Source organism: Thermobia domestica, chromosome 11 (genome assembly GCF_964235325.1).
Source record: "Thermobia domestica chromosome 11, izTheDome1.hap1.1, whole genome shotgun sequence".
Taxonomy (NCBI): Eukaryota; Metazoa; Arthropoda; class Insecta; order Zygentoma; family Lepismatidae; genus Thermobia; species Thermobia domestica.
In genome coordinates this window covers 233,446,606-233,462,213 of record NC_137464.1, presented here as the reverse complement: position 1 = coordinate 233,462,213, position 15,608 = coordinate 233,446,606, and the positions used below count along the sequence as shown (strand labels likewise).

At 34.7% G+C, this 15,608-nt stretch overlaps 1 protein-coding gene across 1 annotated transcript in view; it reads right to left on the bottom strand.

The window, feature by feature from the left end:
• Positions 1-1,813: 1,813 nt before the first annotated feature.
• Positions 1,814-15,608, bottom strand: part of LOC145663774 (innexin inx2-like) — a 34,017-nt gene continuing 20,222 nt past the window's right edge. The window contains exon 3 of the mRNA XM_081729862.1: positions 1,814-3,700. Within this exon, the coding sequence (XP_081585988.1) occupies positions 2,758-3,699 (942 nt within the window). The 5' untranslated portion in view covers position 3,700 and the 3' untranslated portion in view covers positions 1,814-2,757. The remainder of the gene's footprint in view (positions 3,701-15,608) is intronic.

Genomic DNA, 15,608 nt, shown 5'->3' with positions numbered 1-15,608 from the left:
CAGAACTACAAAAAATACAAATTATAACACGGAAAGTTCTGATACAGATTACAATTGGATAATTGTTAAACGATTAGTAGTGTAACATAGTACTGGTGTTCTATCCAAATAAGCAAATATAACTGCTTTCTGAATAAACTTTAAAAAGCGATTCAATATATCATACCAAAGGTACGCACTGATTATCTCTTCTAGGTACTTCTGGCTATCTTCATTTTATTCATGTCCTTACATAAAATATTTGACTCTAAATATAGCCTATATTTTGTTTATGTTTCTTGTCACTTTTATAGTTTAACATATATCGTCTTCATATGTAATCCCTGTAAGTTTGTAATATAAGAATCGGATAGGAAAGACCTCTCTCTTTTATGTTGTGTGAAATTAAGTAGAAGCTTGTGATGATAAATCGAGAGATTCGTCAGTTTCATTTGAGATGGATTATATTTGTTTTTCATCAAAAATAAATCACTGAGAAATTCTCACAAGGATATAAAGACAATAGGTTAACCTAGAATTGATTTGGCGTGGAACATAAAATAGTGTTACCCAAAGTACATACAATATAACTTAGATATTGGAAAAAATTGTAAAATTTCTGAATCATTACTTGTATGTTTTCATTTCTACTACTACTATAAAAACATATTGTTATTAAAATGGCAATTTTATATACTGGAAGCTACCTTACACAACCATTTAATCACAAGTTATTACAACTATTAAGTAACAAAATATAACCTGCCATAATTTTATTTCGCCTCAATAAAGTTTTGGCGTTTATACCTAGGTACGACGTAGTAAAATTACATTGAATGAAATGAAGTCTTTGAGTTTAAGGTCCCACGTGGGGCCTCTCAGGCTAAGCGAGATGATAATTAAAACAAGTGACTGATGATGGAAGAATTGGTGAAATGAGAAAGTGGGAGGAGACGGGAGTACCCCGATTAAACCTAAGAACACAATGTTGTCCACTACAAACTTACTTGACAGGAGACAGAACCATGGACTCCACGCAACAGAGGTAAGCACTCTACCACTGAGCCATAGAGCCCTCTATACCTAGGTAGTATACAGTATATCTAACACAAGTATTCGAAATAAAAATTTATGTTAAATCGTCAAAGTCTATTGTTGATAAACAACTTCTTAATCCAATCTTTGAAATCTATGTTACACCAAGATCGACAGCAAAAGAAATTCAAGGTAGAAGCTCAAATAATCTCCAAACTCTCTTTATATTGATAGGAAATATTTCTCTCCATAACCCACAAAATTAATATTTAGTATCTGTCGTATTCCAACAGGGAAACAGATAAGAACCGCTGTAAATTATATTTGTCATATTCAGAAACGATTTTACGTGTGAGTTGGTTAACGCATGATTATAACTGCTGTTATCCACGACTTTTATTGAACGATGCAAGCCACGACTTTTGCGCAGGGCTGGTCAAGTAGATTATGAGGGAAAAAAAGTAGAACGGAAAGATGTTTAGTACCCTCTCGTACCTCTTTACTGCAAATGTGTTTGGAAACGCCTGTGGAAAGGTTGGGAATTTTGTCTATCAATGTAGGCATCAGTCACGAACAATGTAATCAAAACATTCCTCAATACCAAAATTATAATCACTTGATACTTAAATCCTTTTTAAAACGCTAATTAAGTGTAAAATTGTTTCTGAGTGCAAAAATGAGATAGGTGAGTTTAACGTCCCACAATTATACCCTTCAGTCTAAAGGAGACGGATAACCATATATATTACTTCATTGAAGCAAAATGAAATTCTAAAATAATGAATTATATTTAGTTTTTATTGTCCCATTTGATTTAACACAATCAATTAAATAACTTCCTCAATATGAAAATGTGCGAATTATAACTGTTCTTAAATTCTTAGTTGCAACAATATCATAGAAGTTGATTTCTTAGAAACATACACAGTATCTCTAAAACGAATCATAAACCAAATAGTTAAATACCTTTACAAAAAATGCATACTTTCTTAACATATTAACATTGAGTAAAAACTTGATTTATTGATTTTACAATAATAAAAATTATCAAAATTTGTAACTAAATCTTCAGCTAGATTTTTAAATCTTCAAGATGTATAGTCAACATTTCGTATGAACAGTACAATTTTAGAAATTGTTAAATTCAGGATTTGTCAATTTATAATTTAATCAAATTAATATATTTTCAAATTTCGTTATGCAATCTTGTGAACAGAAAATTTTGAGACCGCACATTTTTTTCAGTATTACTTAATAATCTAGAATGACTTTTAAATGAGACGTTTATTGACAATATTTAAAAAAATACAAATTAGAAAAAAATAAAAAGCAAGTATGTGTCAACCGTATGGTTAATAAAGTGTCGTAGTAAAATAAAAAGGAAATATGTTAGAGAAATTTGTTAGTCAAAATATAAATGGAATGAAACGCTAAAATAAACTAACTTCACATTCGCATTAAACATTATTAAGAGTATTAGTAACCACATGAACTGATAATTTGTACGTTAGTTGAAAGTTAAGAGGAAATTTAGAACTGGTTCCTTGGGACTCCACAAACGGAACAATATTTGACCTTTTCGAGCAGCTTATTTGGATCTTCTTCCTTAGTTGTTATGTTCAGTGTTTTTCCTCTTTGCTTTCAAGTTGACATAAGAGTCTCAAAAGTTTCTTTTTGCGCTCATCAAACTTCTGCTTCCATGATGCCCTGTTCGTCGTGGTCTTTAGCATAAATATCATTGTTTCAATTCAGGTCGTCTATTTGTAGCATCTCGTTTTCCATCCTAGCATCTCTTTCCGTAGCAGACGTGTCATGGAATCTTAAATCTACTCCACGCTGACGTGACCAGATAGCGACTACTATATTCAACAGCAACTCAACAGCAGAAATCATAGCCAGACAGAAGAACCAGACCCACAAAATAATGATGATAATCTCATTGAAAGCGTTGATTGGAATTAGACATACTGCCTCACCTCTCTCATCATAATCACCCAAATTGCATTTGCTTTCTCTTGGAAATAGATTGACAATTTTATCACTCCTATATGATGGTGGTATTGCTGGAAAACTGAGAAACTCTAATCCATAATGCATAAGTGGATATCCCATAAATCTGTTGATCAAACACAACCAAAAGATCACGTTTACCATATTGAGGATCTGGCAGAACAGAAGTCGAAGCGGGCTCTTGAAATAGGTTGAGCTTATTCCCCACGGATTAATCAGATCATTCTCCATTCTTCGATGCCTCAAACATGTTGATGCAGTAACTGGAATCTGTATCTCCCTCTTCGATGTTAATCCCCAATAGGGTAAGAAGAAGCAAATGGCTGCACTGAAGAGGAAGAACGGAACCAAGCAATACTTGACCTCGTAGACTGCTTTGGAGTTGACAGAAATATAGTCATCTGGAAACTGGAAAGATGAGGTAGCCCAGCACATCCTATCAATTAGAACTCGTGACGTTGCCTCATTTCCTGCCATCGTGCATTCAATTGGTTTCCCAATGTATTGATAACTGGCCGCAATAATGGTGAAGAAAATCAGAATGATAGCAGTAAACTTGTGGAGTTTAAATACCATATCATTTTTAAACACCCCTTCGAATTTATCTTGACGGAATGCATTCTTTACTCTGCGAAATGTTTGTTTTATACGGCGATGAAGAGGACTTCTTAACATCCTGCAAAATATAGAAATTAAATTTTAAGTATATGTAAATATATTGGACTTCGTATTAACACCAATTAGCAAATCGTACAAATAAGAGTAAATAATACAAATTTTAAATCTTAAATAATTAAATTATCTAATGCATTTGAAACAAACGATCGCGTAAAATAAATTGTAACATCAGGAATGATTTTAAGATATGTAAAGTAATATTATTTCATAAACACTCAAGTACAGTGCTTTATAAATATATTAATTTGCTGTAGACATATATAAGTTGAAGTGTGTAGAGTGTATTACATACAGAAACCCTGTTGCAGGAGAGATAATGTGGTGACGAAGGGTCTGAAAACTGATATTTATTCCTCCATGATGGTTCAATGGCAGTCAAGTAGGTGGTAGGGATGGACACGAGTTGAGGATGCTCTTTGTAAAATTTAGGACAAAATGCGAGATGACTCGTGAAATGTCTCGTCCAGTCTCGAATATTTCAAAAAATTAGACTAGTTTTTAAGAAATATTCACTTTGAAATTGCTACTTGTCTTGGAACAAACAGCATAATTTATTACTTTAAATTTCTAAAGTAATAAAATGCCTAAACTTGATAATCAATTTTCGAAGTCAAGCTTTATTAATATTACGTTACTTGTATGATTTCCTTCAGCACGAAAACCTTCGTCCTTTACTGCAGTTTACGGCAACCGATCTTGAGCCATTGTTCTACTGGCAATTGTTTCACAACACCTATAAAGCCCAAACCTTGTTCTGAGCGATTTTTATCTCTTCTTACACTTAAAAGCATTCCTATTCGGGAAACATTTTGATTGCTGGCGACTGTCGTGCACTGGTCTCACTTCTAGGCGGTCAACTATTACGACATACAGAAGTTCACTTCACAATATGACAAGTGCCTGAATTCGGTGGAAGATATGTTTTGAAAGTAGTGTCACCTGTGATGTTTTAAGGTCATGTGTATTCCTTCTTTATATAGTCATAAGGAAACATTCTTTTTGAACTAGTCTTGGTATATACGTACGTATATAATATTAGTTTAAGTGATATCTATCTATTAAAATGCTAGGTTTATATGTTTGTCTCCAATCCTTTCGACAATGAGATCTCGAAAACCACACATGCTAGAAACGTTTTCCTGATAGATTCCAAATTTTGTGTAGATTGTCCAGTTTTCATTCAAATTTTCAAAAAAAGAAAAGTCGTTATTGTTATATTCAACATTTTAGGGCCCGTTTTGAGCCCATAAGATTAACATTGTTGCAGCTTGAAACTATGGTGTTAGGGAACCAGTACGAGAAGTTACGTATGGCGGGTTGACGGACATTGCAGGTACTTTGCTTAAATCTGAATGGCAAAATCTATTGCATGCTGGCAACTTCAAAGGCCTCAGGAAACGCAATGAGGCGTACTCGGACGAATATGGATTTATTAGAAAAAATGTTCACTTGATACTGTGCTACTTCTACAAATTTGCTACAAACTCTCTTCAACATCTATATATAGCAGTTCACTTCCTTTGTAATTCTCCTATTCTTTTCTTGTGTGAGTAACGAGATATGTGCTGTGGGATGGAGATTCATGGTCATAACAGAACGATGCGCTGAATAGACAGTGCAGGTTCAACTAGTTATTATTTAAAATATTATTGATATGAACTTGAGTATTTGAATTCGTCCTTGATGACATTGTGTATTTTTGTCTCATCCACAAAATTCTATGGAATGAAACGGAACTTTCTCAAGACGACACACTGTTATATTTTTGAAACGAGACATCATCCTGTACGAACGAGACAAAATAGCCTTACATCTCGTCTTGTGAGTATTCATAAATGCTGGTCGTTCATGAGACCACTTGAATACTTAAGTTAATCATAACCTTGTATTTGCATAAAGACATAAGACAAACATTCACAATTCCGAATAGTAAACTTCAACCCCTATTGAGTATTGCTTGAAGAAAATAATGAAGGAGCCAATCAACAATTAGTACCAACCCTCCTTGTGTTTTCTTAACCCGCTGATATCGCGGTTGTACAATTCGATCTTTGGTCGCAAGTTAACATTACGCTAAGTATCTTCTACCTATTACGTTTAATTTATAGTTCTCATAGTTGCAACGTTAAATATGGATGCAATTGCGGATTTTACTTTAATATTCGTCCATATAAAAAATACAAAGGAACGAGACACAAATGTGTACATTTTCTTATTTCTTTACATCAACGAAAGTAGGATCATTATTAATTGCCAAATGACGTAAATATACAGATACTAAGTTCTAATAAGGAATGCTGTTATAAGAATCCTATCTTTCTTCCACTTGTCGGATACTTTTCATTTAAAATGTGTAAGAATTATTTTAAACATAATGAAACATCAGCATCATATTTCCATTTTAAAAATTCAAATTTCTCGAACTGGCAAAAGGTAGAATTATGATAAATTTTATCTTAACATATGTTTTGGGTTTAATAGAAGAACATTTTTATTTAGGTTAACGTCTTGCGATTATACACCGAGGCTAAAGAAAACGTGATAATGAGATGGAAGACAATGGTAGGATGAAGAAAGTGGTAGGAAATGAAAAAAATCCGAAAACACCCTCGCTCATGGTGTTTGCCCACCACAAACTCCAGGAATCCATGCGCCAGATACATAAATAACAAACAAACCATTATAATTCTCGTAACCATTAAAAGTTTTAAAGATTCAACTAGTTTATTTGAATGTTAATTTTGAATACTAATTTCAGAATTATTTGCTGAAATATTTTCCATAAAATAAATTACAAAAGTATTTATCTGATTTCTCGAAAAAAAAATATCGTTTTTAGACCTCAACTTAAAAACAAAGAAAAGAAAAGGATTTCGTATTATGAGCAGCAAAGTTTCTTCAAGATTGGTTGATTTTCTGCTAGGTTGTAATACTGTCACTGCAAGTAAATGTAATTTTATTTTGGTTTTGAAATTTTCAACTCTTTTAGAAACAAAAGCCAGTTTCCTTTCAAATCCCCATACAAATGACAGGTCCAATGAATCACATGTTATGCCACAAAACAGCACAATATTTTACATATTCTTGCTTTTACTCTTCTGACTTAAATGGAGGTTTCGTAAATTACTTCTTGGTTGTGGTTGGAATGAAAGTAACTGAACAAAGACGTATTCTGGTGACACTCAAATTTCGGTGAAATAATTAGCACATCGCATGAAGCAGATGGGTAATCATTGTAGTCTGTACTTACGTTATTTTCACTACTTATATCGCTTTTTTAATCGTTATAGATTAAAAACATAAATAATGTATCACATTTGCGACTTACAATTACCGTAATTTTCTGTCTTGTAACTATTTTGTTTATCTACAACGAAATTATCATATACTGCAATATTATCGTTCAATTTGCATCCATACTGTGGCAAGGATGCACGAAAAAGAGATAGAATTAAAGAGAATTTGTAAGGATCTAAGGTTATATTCTCGAACTTAGTCTCTGAAACGGGTCAGCCTCGTTTTTTGTGACCAAAAGTGTACTATATGTTTGTCATAGATTTAGAACACGTTGGTGAGAGGATTTCATACGACCCGTTAAGTAGACCAGGTAGAATACTGGTGAAAACTCAGTTGAGTGAGTGTCTAAAATACGTCTCCAATAAGGAATTTTCTCTAATTTTATTCGATTTTATAATAGTATATGCAACTAGTTCATCAATTACTTCATTGAAAGAAAAGAAAAAAATCAAAATCTATGGATACAATTTTTGCTTTTCCTAAATAAAAAAACAAAAATACTTTACTGTCCTCTTACCAATAATAATATCAAATATGGAATTTCAACACAGACAAAAGACTAATTTCGCTTTACAATGAAAGAGTACAATAGGGTTAAAATGTATAAGGTTCAATATTCTCACCGGATATGAACAGAGAATAACCTGGCCGCCATATGGTTACGTACACGCCTTCAGCGAACGACACCTGCATTCCGTTCCCGATAGGAGCTCAGATTCTACGTTTAGTTCAGCGTTGAACGGTACGCGGAAACACCTAAGCAACCACCAATCAGAAGGGATAGATTTTTCTCGTTCCGATTTTAATTTGACGTACAAGCGGGAAATGAAATCTACTCTCTGGATGATGAACTTGTACAAAAAAATACATTCTCATCCCTTGCAGATGTTTTATTTTATATTATTATTATTATTATTATTATTATTATTATTATTATTATTATTATTATTATTATTATTATTATTATTATTATTATTATTATTATTATTATTATTGGCTTTTCGACGTACCCATACTGAAACTAGAAATGAAATTACTATAACTTCCAGTTTAATAGAGAGATTGAAGCAATATTTATGACACCAAGTTCATATCAAACCAGCCGTTTCTCGCCCTCCATCACCGTTTTTGCTTTAAAGAAAACTATATTGTGTAACGATATTTGGAAGAGAGAATAAGAGAGAAAGATTTAAAAAAAAGCAGAACTCGAGACTTATGATATTATTTCAGTTTCGCAGCGCCGTAGTGCCAGAAAATGGAACTACGATGTTTGTTGGTAGCGGATTCGGATTCGGGTTAATATAGCTCAGGCCTGTCCATGAATTGGCTCCCGGAGCCAAAGCGTGAGCGGGCACGAGCGAAGATAAGAACAGGTGAGCACAGGTGCTGCTAGCTTCGCTTCTTCCACTGCATCCGATAAGTGTTGCCAACCACACATGATGGCAAAAAACCTATGGCCAAGCCTGGCCAGAAATTCGCACGATGATAAGCATTGAGCAGACGCAAGCGTGAAATGTGCAGGTGTGCTCTCCCCCTCCCCATTTCAAAAGCAGTGACGCGAAAACACTGCAGGAAATAAAATTGGTACGTTTTTTGGTTGAGGAAGACGCATGATAGAGGTTACAGTTAGCGTTGAAGTAACTAACAAATGAACAAGAAAGAAAGAAAGAAAGAAAGAAAGAAACTAATATTAAACATGTCATCTTACAGACGTAAAAACGACTGCAAAAATCGGAAACGAATTGTTTCAGACCTTTTTAGCTTGCTTACACAATTTGTGACGTTGTATTACATTAGCACTCGGTCTGTAATTTGTCATTCGCTTCACGTTTGCTAAGTTGTAAACGCCTTTCGTTGCTAGATTGATAGGAGAACGACGGGAGGTTGAAAATAATAATAATAATAATAATAATAATACGCATTATTATTATTATTATTATTATTATTATTATTATTATTATTATTATTATTATTATTATTATTATTATTATTCGGACCAAAGAGGGATGAAAATGGGGATTGGAGGAAATTCATAACTAGGAATTGCATAGTTTATACCGCTCACCTAACATTATTAGGGTTATGAAGTGTAGAAGGCTCAGGTGGGCAGGCCATGTAGCCAGAATGGAAGAAATTAGAAACGCTTTCATAATTTTAACTGAAAACCCAATTGGAAGAAGACCACTAGGAAGACCTAGGCGTAGATGGGAAGACAATATTAAGATGGATGTTGCAGAAATAAGAGTACAGAGTAGAAACTGGATCCAGTTGGCTAAGGACATAAGTTAGTGGAAATATTTTGTAAACGCGGCATTGAACCTTCGGGTTCCATAGACCATAGAGTTAGTTAGTTATTATTATCTAAAAGAAATGTTCAAATGTTGTTAAGAGACAATTACACAGAAGAACCGAGTTTCGACCAAACACTAATTTGCCGGAAGGAAATTCCAGTGCAGTCCAGCCTACTTTAAGCGTTATCCGTGCAACCCACGTTTCATGTTCAAGACATTGGGAATAATTGTTCGTATCATTCAGTTGGAACGTTTCCTTTCGAATTTACGCTATTACAGTAGACCTACGCTATTACAGTAGGCCTACGCTATTACAGTAGGCCTACAACATTGTGACTTTCAAAATCAGTCAGTAACTATCGAAGAAAGACAAGCGTGTAGCTTCAGTCGTTGAAATGATTTAACATTCTTTTTCACTTTTAACAAGCCACCGGCAAGCAACCAGCCAGGGACAATACATTTTTCCTTATTAAAAAGACACTCCTTGTTTAAAAAACAAACAAACAAACAAACTAATTGCAGTCACTAACGGTCACACTTAAAAATGGAAAGTCTCTTTGGCTCTCTTAATATTTTGTTTGATTCTTTGCGATCAAAGAAACTTTAAAAGTGGAGTAAGAAATACTATTCTTCCTATTGATAGTGTAATAGTGGCTTCTAATCTCCACAACCAACCCCTTGCTAAGCCTATTCGTACACACATACATGCATAAGCTAATTTTCTGGAGATATACTTAGATAATTACAAACAAGTGCTACAGTTTTTTCTTATCAACAGATTATCTCTTTTCCTAAAAAGCGAAACAACATAATATAACAAACCCACACTCGGATATAACAAACCCACATCCCTCTTTAACAAAAGGAAAGAAAAAAGAAGAAAAGGAACGTACATAGTTTATCATTTGATTGCTGTTACAAGTTTGTATTGTCTATAGTTAACGGTTACCACATTGTAAAAAAACACTTTACACTAAATGGCAATCAGTTACCATACATACTTTTTTTTTTTTGGTAAGCTAGTGATTACCGCCAAGGTTGACAACACTTCCGTTCCTCTAAGGACAAAACCCGAAGAGCCACGAAGCACGAACAATGGTATTTGCTCGTAGAATGCTCGTGAGCGTTCACGAGGAGAGTTTCCACTATCTGCTCGCCGTGGGCAGGGCTGATATAGCTACTTAAAGTATCAGGTGGAACACATCGAATTTTGAAGCTTTGCCTTGTTAAATAGAATACGCATAGCTATGGTTCGAAGGGACATTAACGTAAAGTGGATTAACACCGTGAAAAGAAACCTTACTTTTGAGTGTGATTTATATTATATTCTGCGTTAAAATATTATTGTGTTATGTTCCTCCTATAAGGTTTCGTCATGAGACATTTTGTGGGTGAAGTTACATTTCGTATTGAAGAAATTGTTTCTTTTCGAGTGATGTGATTAATGGTTGGCCAGTTTGCCTTACTTATTTGTTCGTTAAATAGAAATTCCACGACATATAGAAAAGAATTTTCTCTCTATTTCTCGTAAGAACATTTGATTCTATGAAGAAGTGTAAAAATATAATATTTAGAGAGGAATACTGAAACACCCACATATGTGTTGTAAAAGGGACAAGCAGTTTTACTCATTGGTAAGTGACTCAATTATATGCTTTGATAATACATATAGATTAAATTCTGTTGTATGAATAGCGTTTGTAATATATATATCTATCTATTCAAGTTGTCATATAAATATTTTCGATCATATACAGCTTTTTCTTTGCAATAAAATTACAATTAATATATTCATTTGACCTATGAACCCGATAGGTATTGAGTTAATTAGATTCGTAGCTTGTTATATTTTATTAAATCATATAATCATTATTCTAAAACAATTTAAATTCAATTGTAATTTCAGTGTAGTGAGTTTTGTGGGGCAGTTTTAATTGTTCCGGCTCACTTCCACCCAACGTCACTGCTATTCCATATTATATGGGACGGGGTACGTTGCACAGCTTTAAGTAGCTATATTCATGTTCGTGAGTTTCTGTCTGTCTGTTAAGCCGACAGAATACCATATAATCAGGTCATTGATTGTTGTAGACGAGTGTACATGTTATGTAGATATATATTTAGTTAAGTACGGTCGTCAGTATTTTTGTTTAGCTCGATTGTTAAGAATTTATGCAGTTTGTCTGCTAGTTTGCTTACGCTATTCGGCAGTAAAAAAAAAAAAAAGTAGGAAAAGAAGCTACAAGAATAAAGTTAAGTTATTTCTATGAGTCATTGGACATCGTTGTATGAATTGGCGTGTCGATGTTTTGTCTTTCGTGGTGTGTTGACCTCAGCTAGGGTAGATAGCTTACATTCCAGATACGTAACAAGTTAAGGTTACTCGTTTCTGTCTGCCGATAAGAAGTGGGTGCGGTTATTGCATGTTTTTGCTCTGTTGTGAGCAGGTGTTTAAAAACCTGTTTCTTGTTTATATTAATTACGTGTCCTTGCAGCACCAGGAAAAAAAAATAGGTCAGCGCTGAAAAGATAGATAAATGCTATTTACTGTGTATGTTAGTTTTGATATTATCAAGCTACTATCTTCATAATAAGTTAAATTGTTTTTTTTTTATTCACATAAAAAAAGGAAAGAAATTAAAGACGAGAAAGAATAAATAGAGGAGGTAAATCCCTCTTACAATGGATTTTGAGGGCTCTAGTATTAGTTATCCCGGTCAGCTAGTATTAAATAATATGCCCAATGGGGATCATGGTTATGTTATTCGACATAATAGTACAAATCCATTTTTTGATAGGAGTGATCTTTCGTTGTCTCCTTCAAGTGATTATAATTTGTTAGTTACGTCGGACAGTGACGTAAATGATATGACGCCTAGTCGTGTCAACCAGCAGGTTCAAACGGATTCATATGTTAACACGGGTTTTGTACAATATAAACAAACTTCGTCCCCAAAATATTGTGTTGACATGAGTAATTGGTATAACACAGGGGGTAACCAAAAGCCCGAAGTTTCGATGCCAAAATGGGATTTGAATAATGAGGGAACAAATCCAATGCAATGCATTTATAATAGGGATGGAGACGAAAGTCGCTTATTAAGAGGGTTTTCACCTTTTATAGTAAACATGGATAAACTTACTCTTCGTGCTGCTGGTGAGAATTTCTCAAATTTATGTATGCAAATACCAATGTGTGATGGGTTGGATGATCGCCTCTTTTTTGAATTTTTGCTGTCTGTATATAGAATAGCTAAACGTAATATATTTCCAACTGAATCTCTTGTTATGGCCGCATTGGGTAAAACTGCAAATCCCTTACATTCTGAACTAATTTCACAAATATCTGTAACGAATGATTGGGTGCAAATTAGTAATGCATTGTTTACTAAGTTAGTTACGGGTGTTGGTCGAAAATATATAATGGATACTTATGTTTATTGTGTGCAACAACTACATGAGACTGCCATGGCATATATCGAAAAGGTGTGCGATAGTTATACCATTGTGAAAGGTGCTTTACATGAAAGTGTAGTGAAAGATATTATATTGAGTGGATTGAACCCCCAACTATCTTATGAGCTTTTCCGATATACTCCTCCAAATAGTCTTGGTGCCGTAATAGATGCTGTCAAGCAGCATATGTCGCATCTTAAAAATATTTCAACGTACTCAGCATTAGTAGAACAAAATAAAAGTGAACTTAAATTGAAGAATACACTTGGTAATCCAAGACCACAGTGTTTTGAATGTGGGGGTCCGCATCTTGTTTCGAGGTGTTGGGTTCGACGTCAACGAGTGATTAATAATAGAAGTATTAAAACGAACACGAATCAGGGGAGCAGGAAGTCAACTGTGATAAAAGATAATGTTAGGATTGTCCCCAAGGATAATAATAATAGACAGATGGTTAACCAGATCACTCAAGGTGGTTACGATATGACCTCGAATGTGTGTGATCAAAAGTCCCAGGGTCGATCCACGCAGGTGGTGTCGGGAACGTATTTGAAACCTAAGGAAGTGAATAATAGTGTTGATATGCCATCCAAAATAGATAAATCGAAAATGATTGCTGCATTTGTGCATGCATATATACTCGGTGGAACATTTCTTGGGAGTCTTGATTCTTGTTCTTCTGTTTCGCTCCTCAATAAAGAGCAGTTTTTAACATGGAATAATAAACTTAAACATCCGATTCAAATACTGCCTGATAAATTTAGTGGAGTTAGTGTGGACAATAATAAGGTTGAATTGGAGGGTGATGTCCGTATACCGTTGAAATTTCTTAGTCGTGTGTATAGATTAAAATTCTTTTTGGCACCACGATTAAGACCAACATTTATTATTGGCATACCTGAACTTAAATATTTAAAAGCATCAATAGACATTAATAACAATCTATTACATTTAGGTATCGAAGGTGGAGAAGTGCAATTAATATACGATAAATCTTCTTCTATACGACATCCTTTTCCTTCCACTAGTGGTGATCAGCAAGAAAATAGTTTTGACTCTGTTAATCAACATTTATGTTACAGGGGGAGAGGTGATTTAATTTCACAAATGTTTCTTCGTGCGGATTCTGCGATTCTGACAGGATATGAGTGTGGTCCAGATGATATGGATGCTGGGAAAACTTTTATTGTGAATTCATCTTCACCTCACATTAGTTGTGCGGAACAAGATTTCCTATATCCAATAGGATCCAATGGGCGAGTTCCATCCAAAGGTGCCGAGTCTAGTGGGATCATCAGTGATGTCAACCCATATGGAGGTGCCAGTGTTGCCATCTCTTCTGAGGATGTAGTCCGGTCCAAGTCTCAACGAGTTGTTAAATCTTCTCAACGTCGGAAGAGGATCCAAGGGATAAACCACTCAAGCGTCTCCAGGGTTGCCAGCCTTGATCGACCTATGTCTACCCATGGAACTTATCAAAGGAAGGACCAACCAGATGTGCCAGCCAGGGGTCAAGGAGTTGTCCAGACATCTCAACAATGGATGATGGGGCAGAGGAAGAGTCAGCCAAGGGTGTCCAGTGTTGCCATCCCAAGTCCGTCGGCTAGTGATACAGAAGTACGGAGTTTCCCAGGTGTTCCTGTTCAGAGAATCCATGGATTGGGACAAGAGCAGAGTATTCCACCCAGGGTTGCCATGTCTCCTCATCTGAACGATTTCTATCCAGGCATCTCCAGGATGACCAATGAGAGTCAGAAGTTTTCCATAGATGTTGATCCAGCTCTTCTTGAAATGGATCCAACATTAGAAGGGTATGTACAATGTTTGTGTACTAAATATCCTACTGTTTTTTCTAATCGTGTAGGTGAAGTTCCTAATTATGAACATCGGATCGAGCTTAAAGATTATTCACCTATTCGACATAAGGCTTATCCAATGTCGCGAAAGGCTCAAAGAGAAATGGATAAGATTCTAGATTCTCTTTTAGAACAAAATATAATACGCCCTAGTACTAGTGAGTTTTCTTTTCCGTGTTTTATGGTAGGTAATAGAGATGGATCCAGGAGACTTGTAATTAATTATACTGATCTAAATAAACGTTTAGTGTTGAATTCTCAATATACTCCTAGAATAGAGGATGTGTTTGCTGAATTATCTGATGGTGTGATCTTTAGCAGGATAGATGTAATGAAAGCGTACCACACAATTAGACTTAGTGAGGATTCAAGTAAATTTACAGCCTTTCTCACACATCGTGGTTTATTTGAATATCGTTATGTTCCTTTTGGCATTGCTAATGGGTCATTTCTATTAAGTAAACTTATCACAGATATCTTTTATTCTATGAAAGATCAGGGTGTAACATGGTATGCAGATGATTTAATCATAACTAGCCCAGATTTAGAATCTCATAAACATACCTTGGATATGGTAATACGTAAATTGGAAGAAAATGGATTAACCTTGTCCATTGATAAATGTAAATTTTTCCAAAAGAGAATTTCGTATTTAGGACAAATTATAGAAGGTGGTAATATGTACATGGATCCATCAAGAGTTGAATTTATACGGAAATTGCCAGCTCCAAAGAATAGGCGTGGTGTAATAGCATTATGTTCTTTCGCTCAATATTATAGTAGATACATTCCAGGGTTTCAAGAAGTTCTTGAACCAATCTCTAGGTTAAGATCTCCTAAGGTGTTGTTTGAGTGGGGTGATGAGCAAAAGCAAGCCTTAAAGAAATTGAAAGAATTATTTGAAAGCTATGTTGTACTTAAGCTTCCTGATCTAAATTCGTGCTTTGTTGTGTCATCGGATGCTTCGACCCATTCTTTGGGGGGAGCGATTTCACAATATGATAAA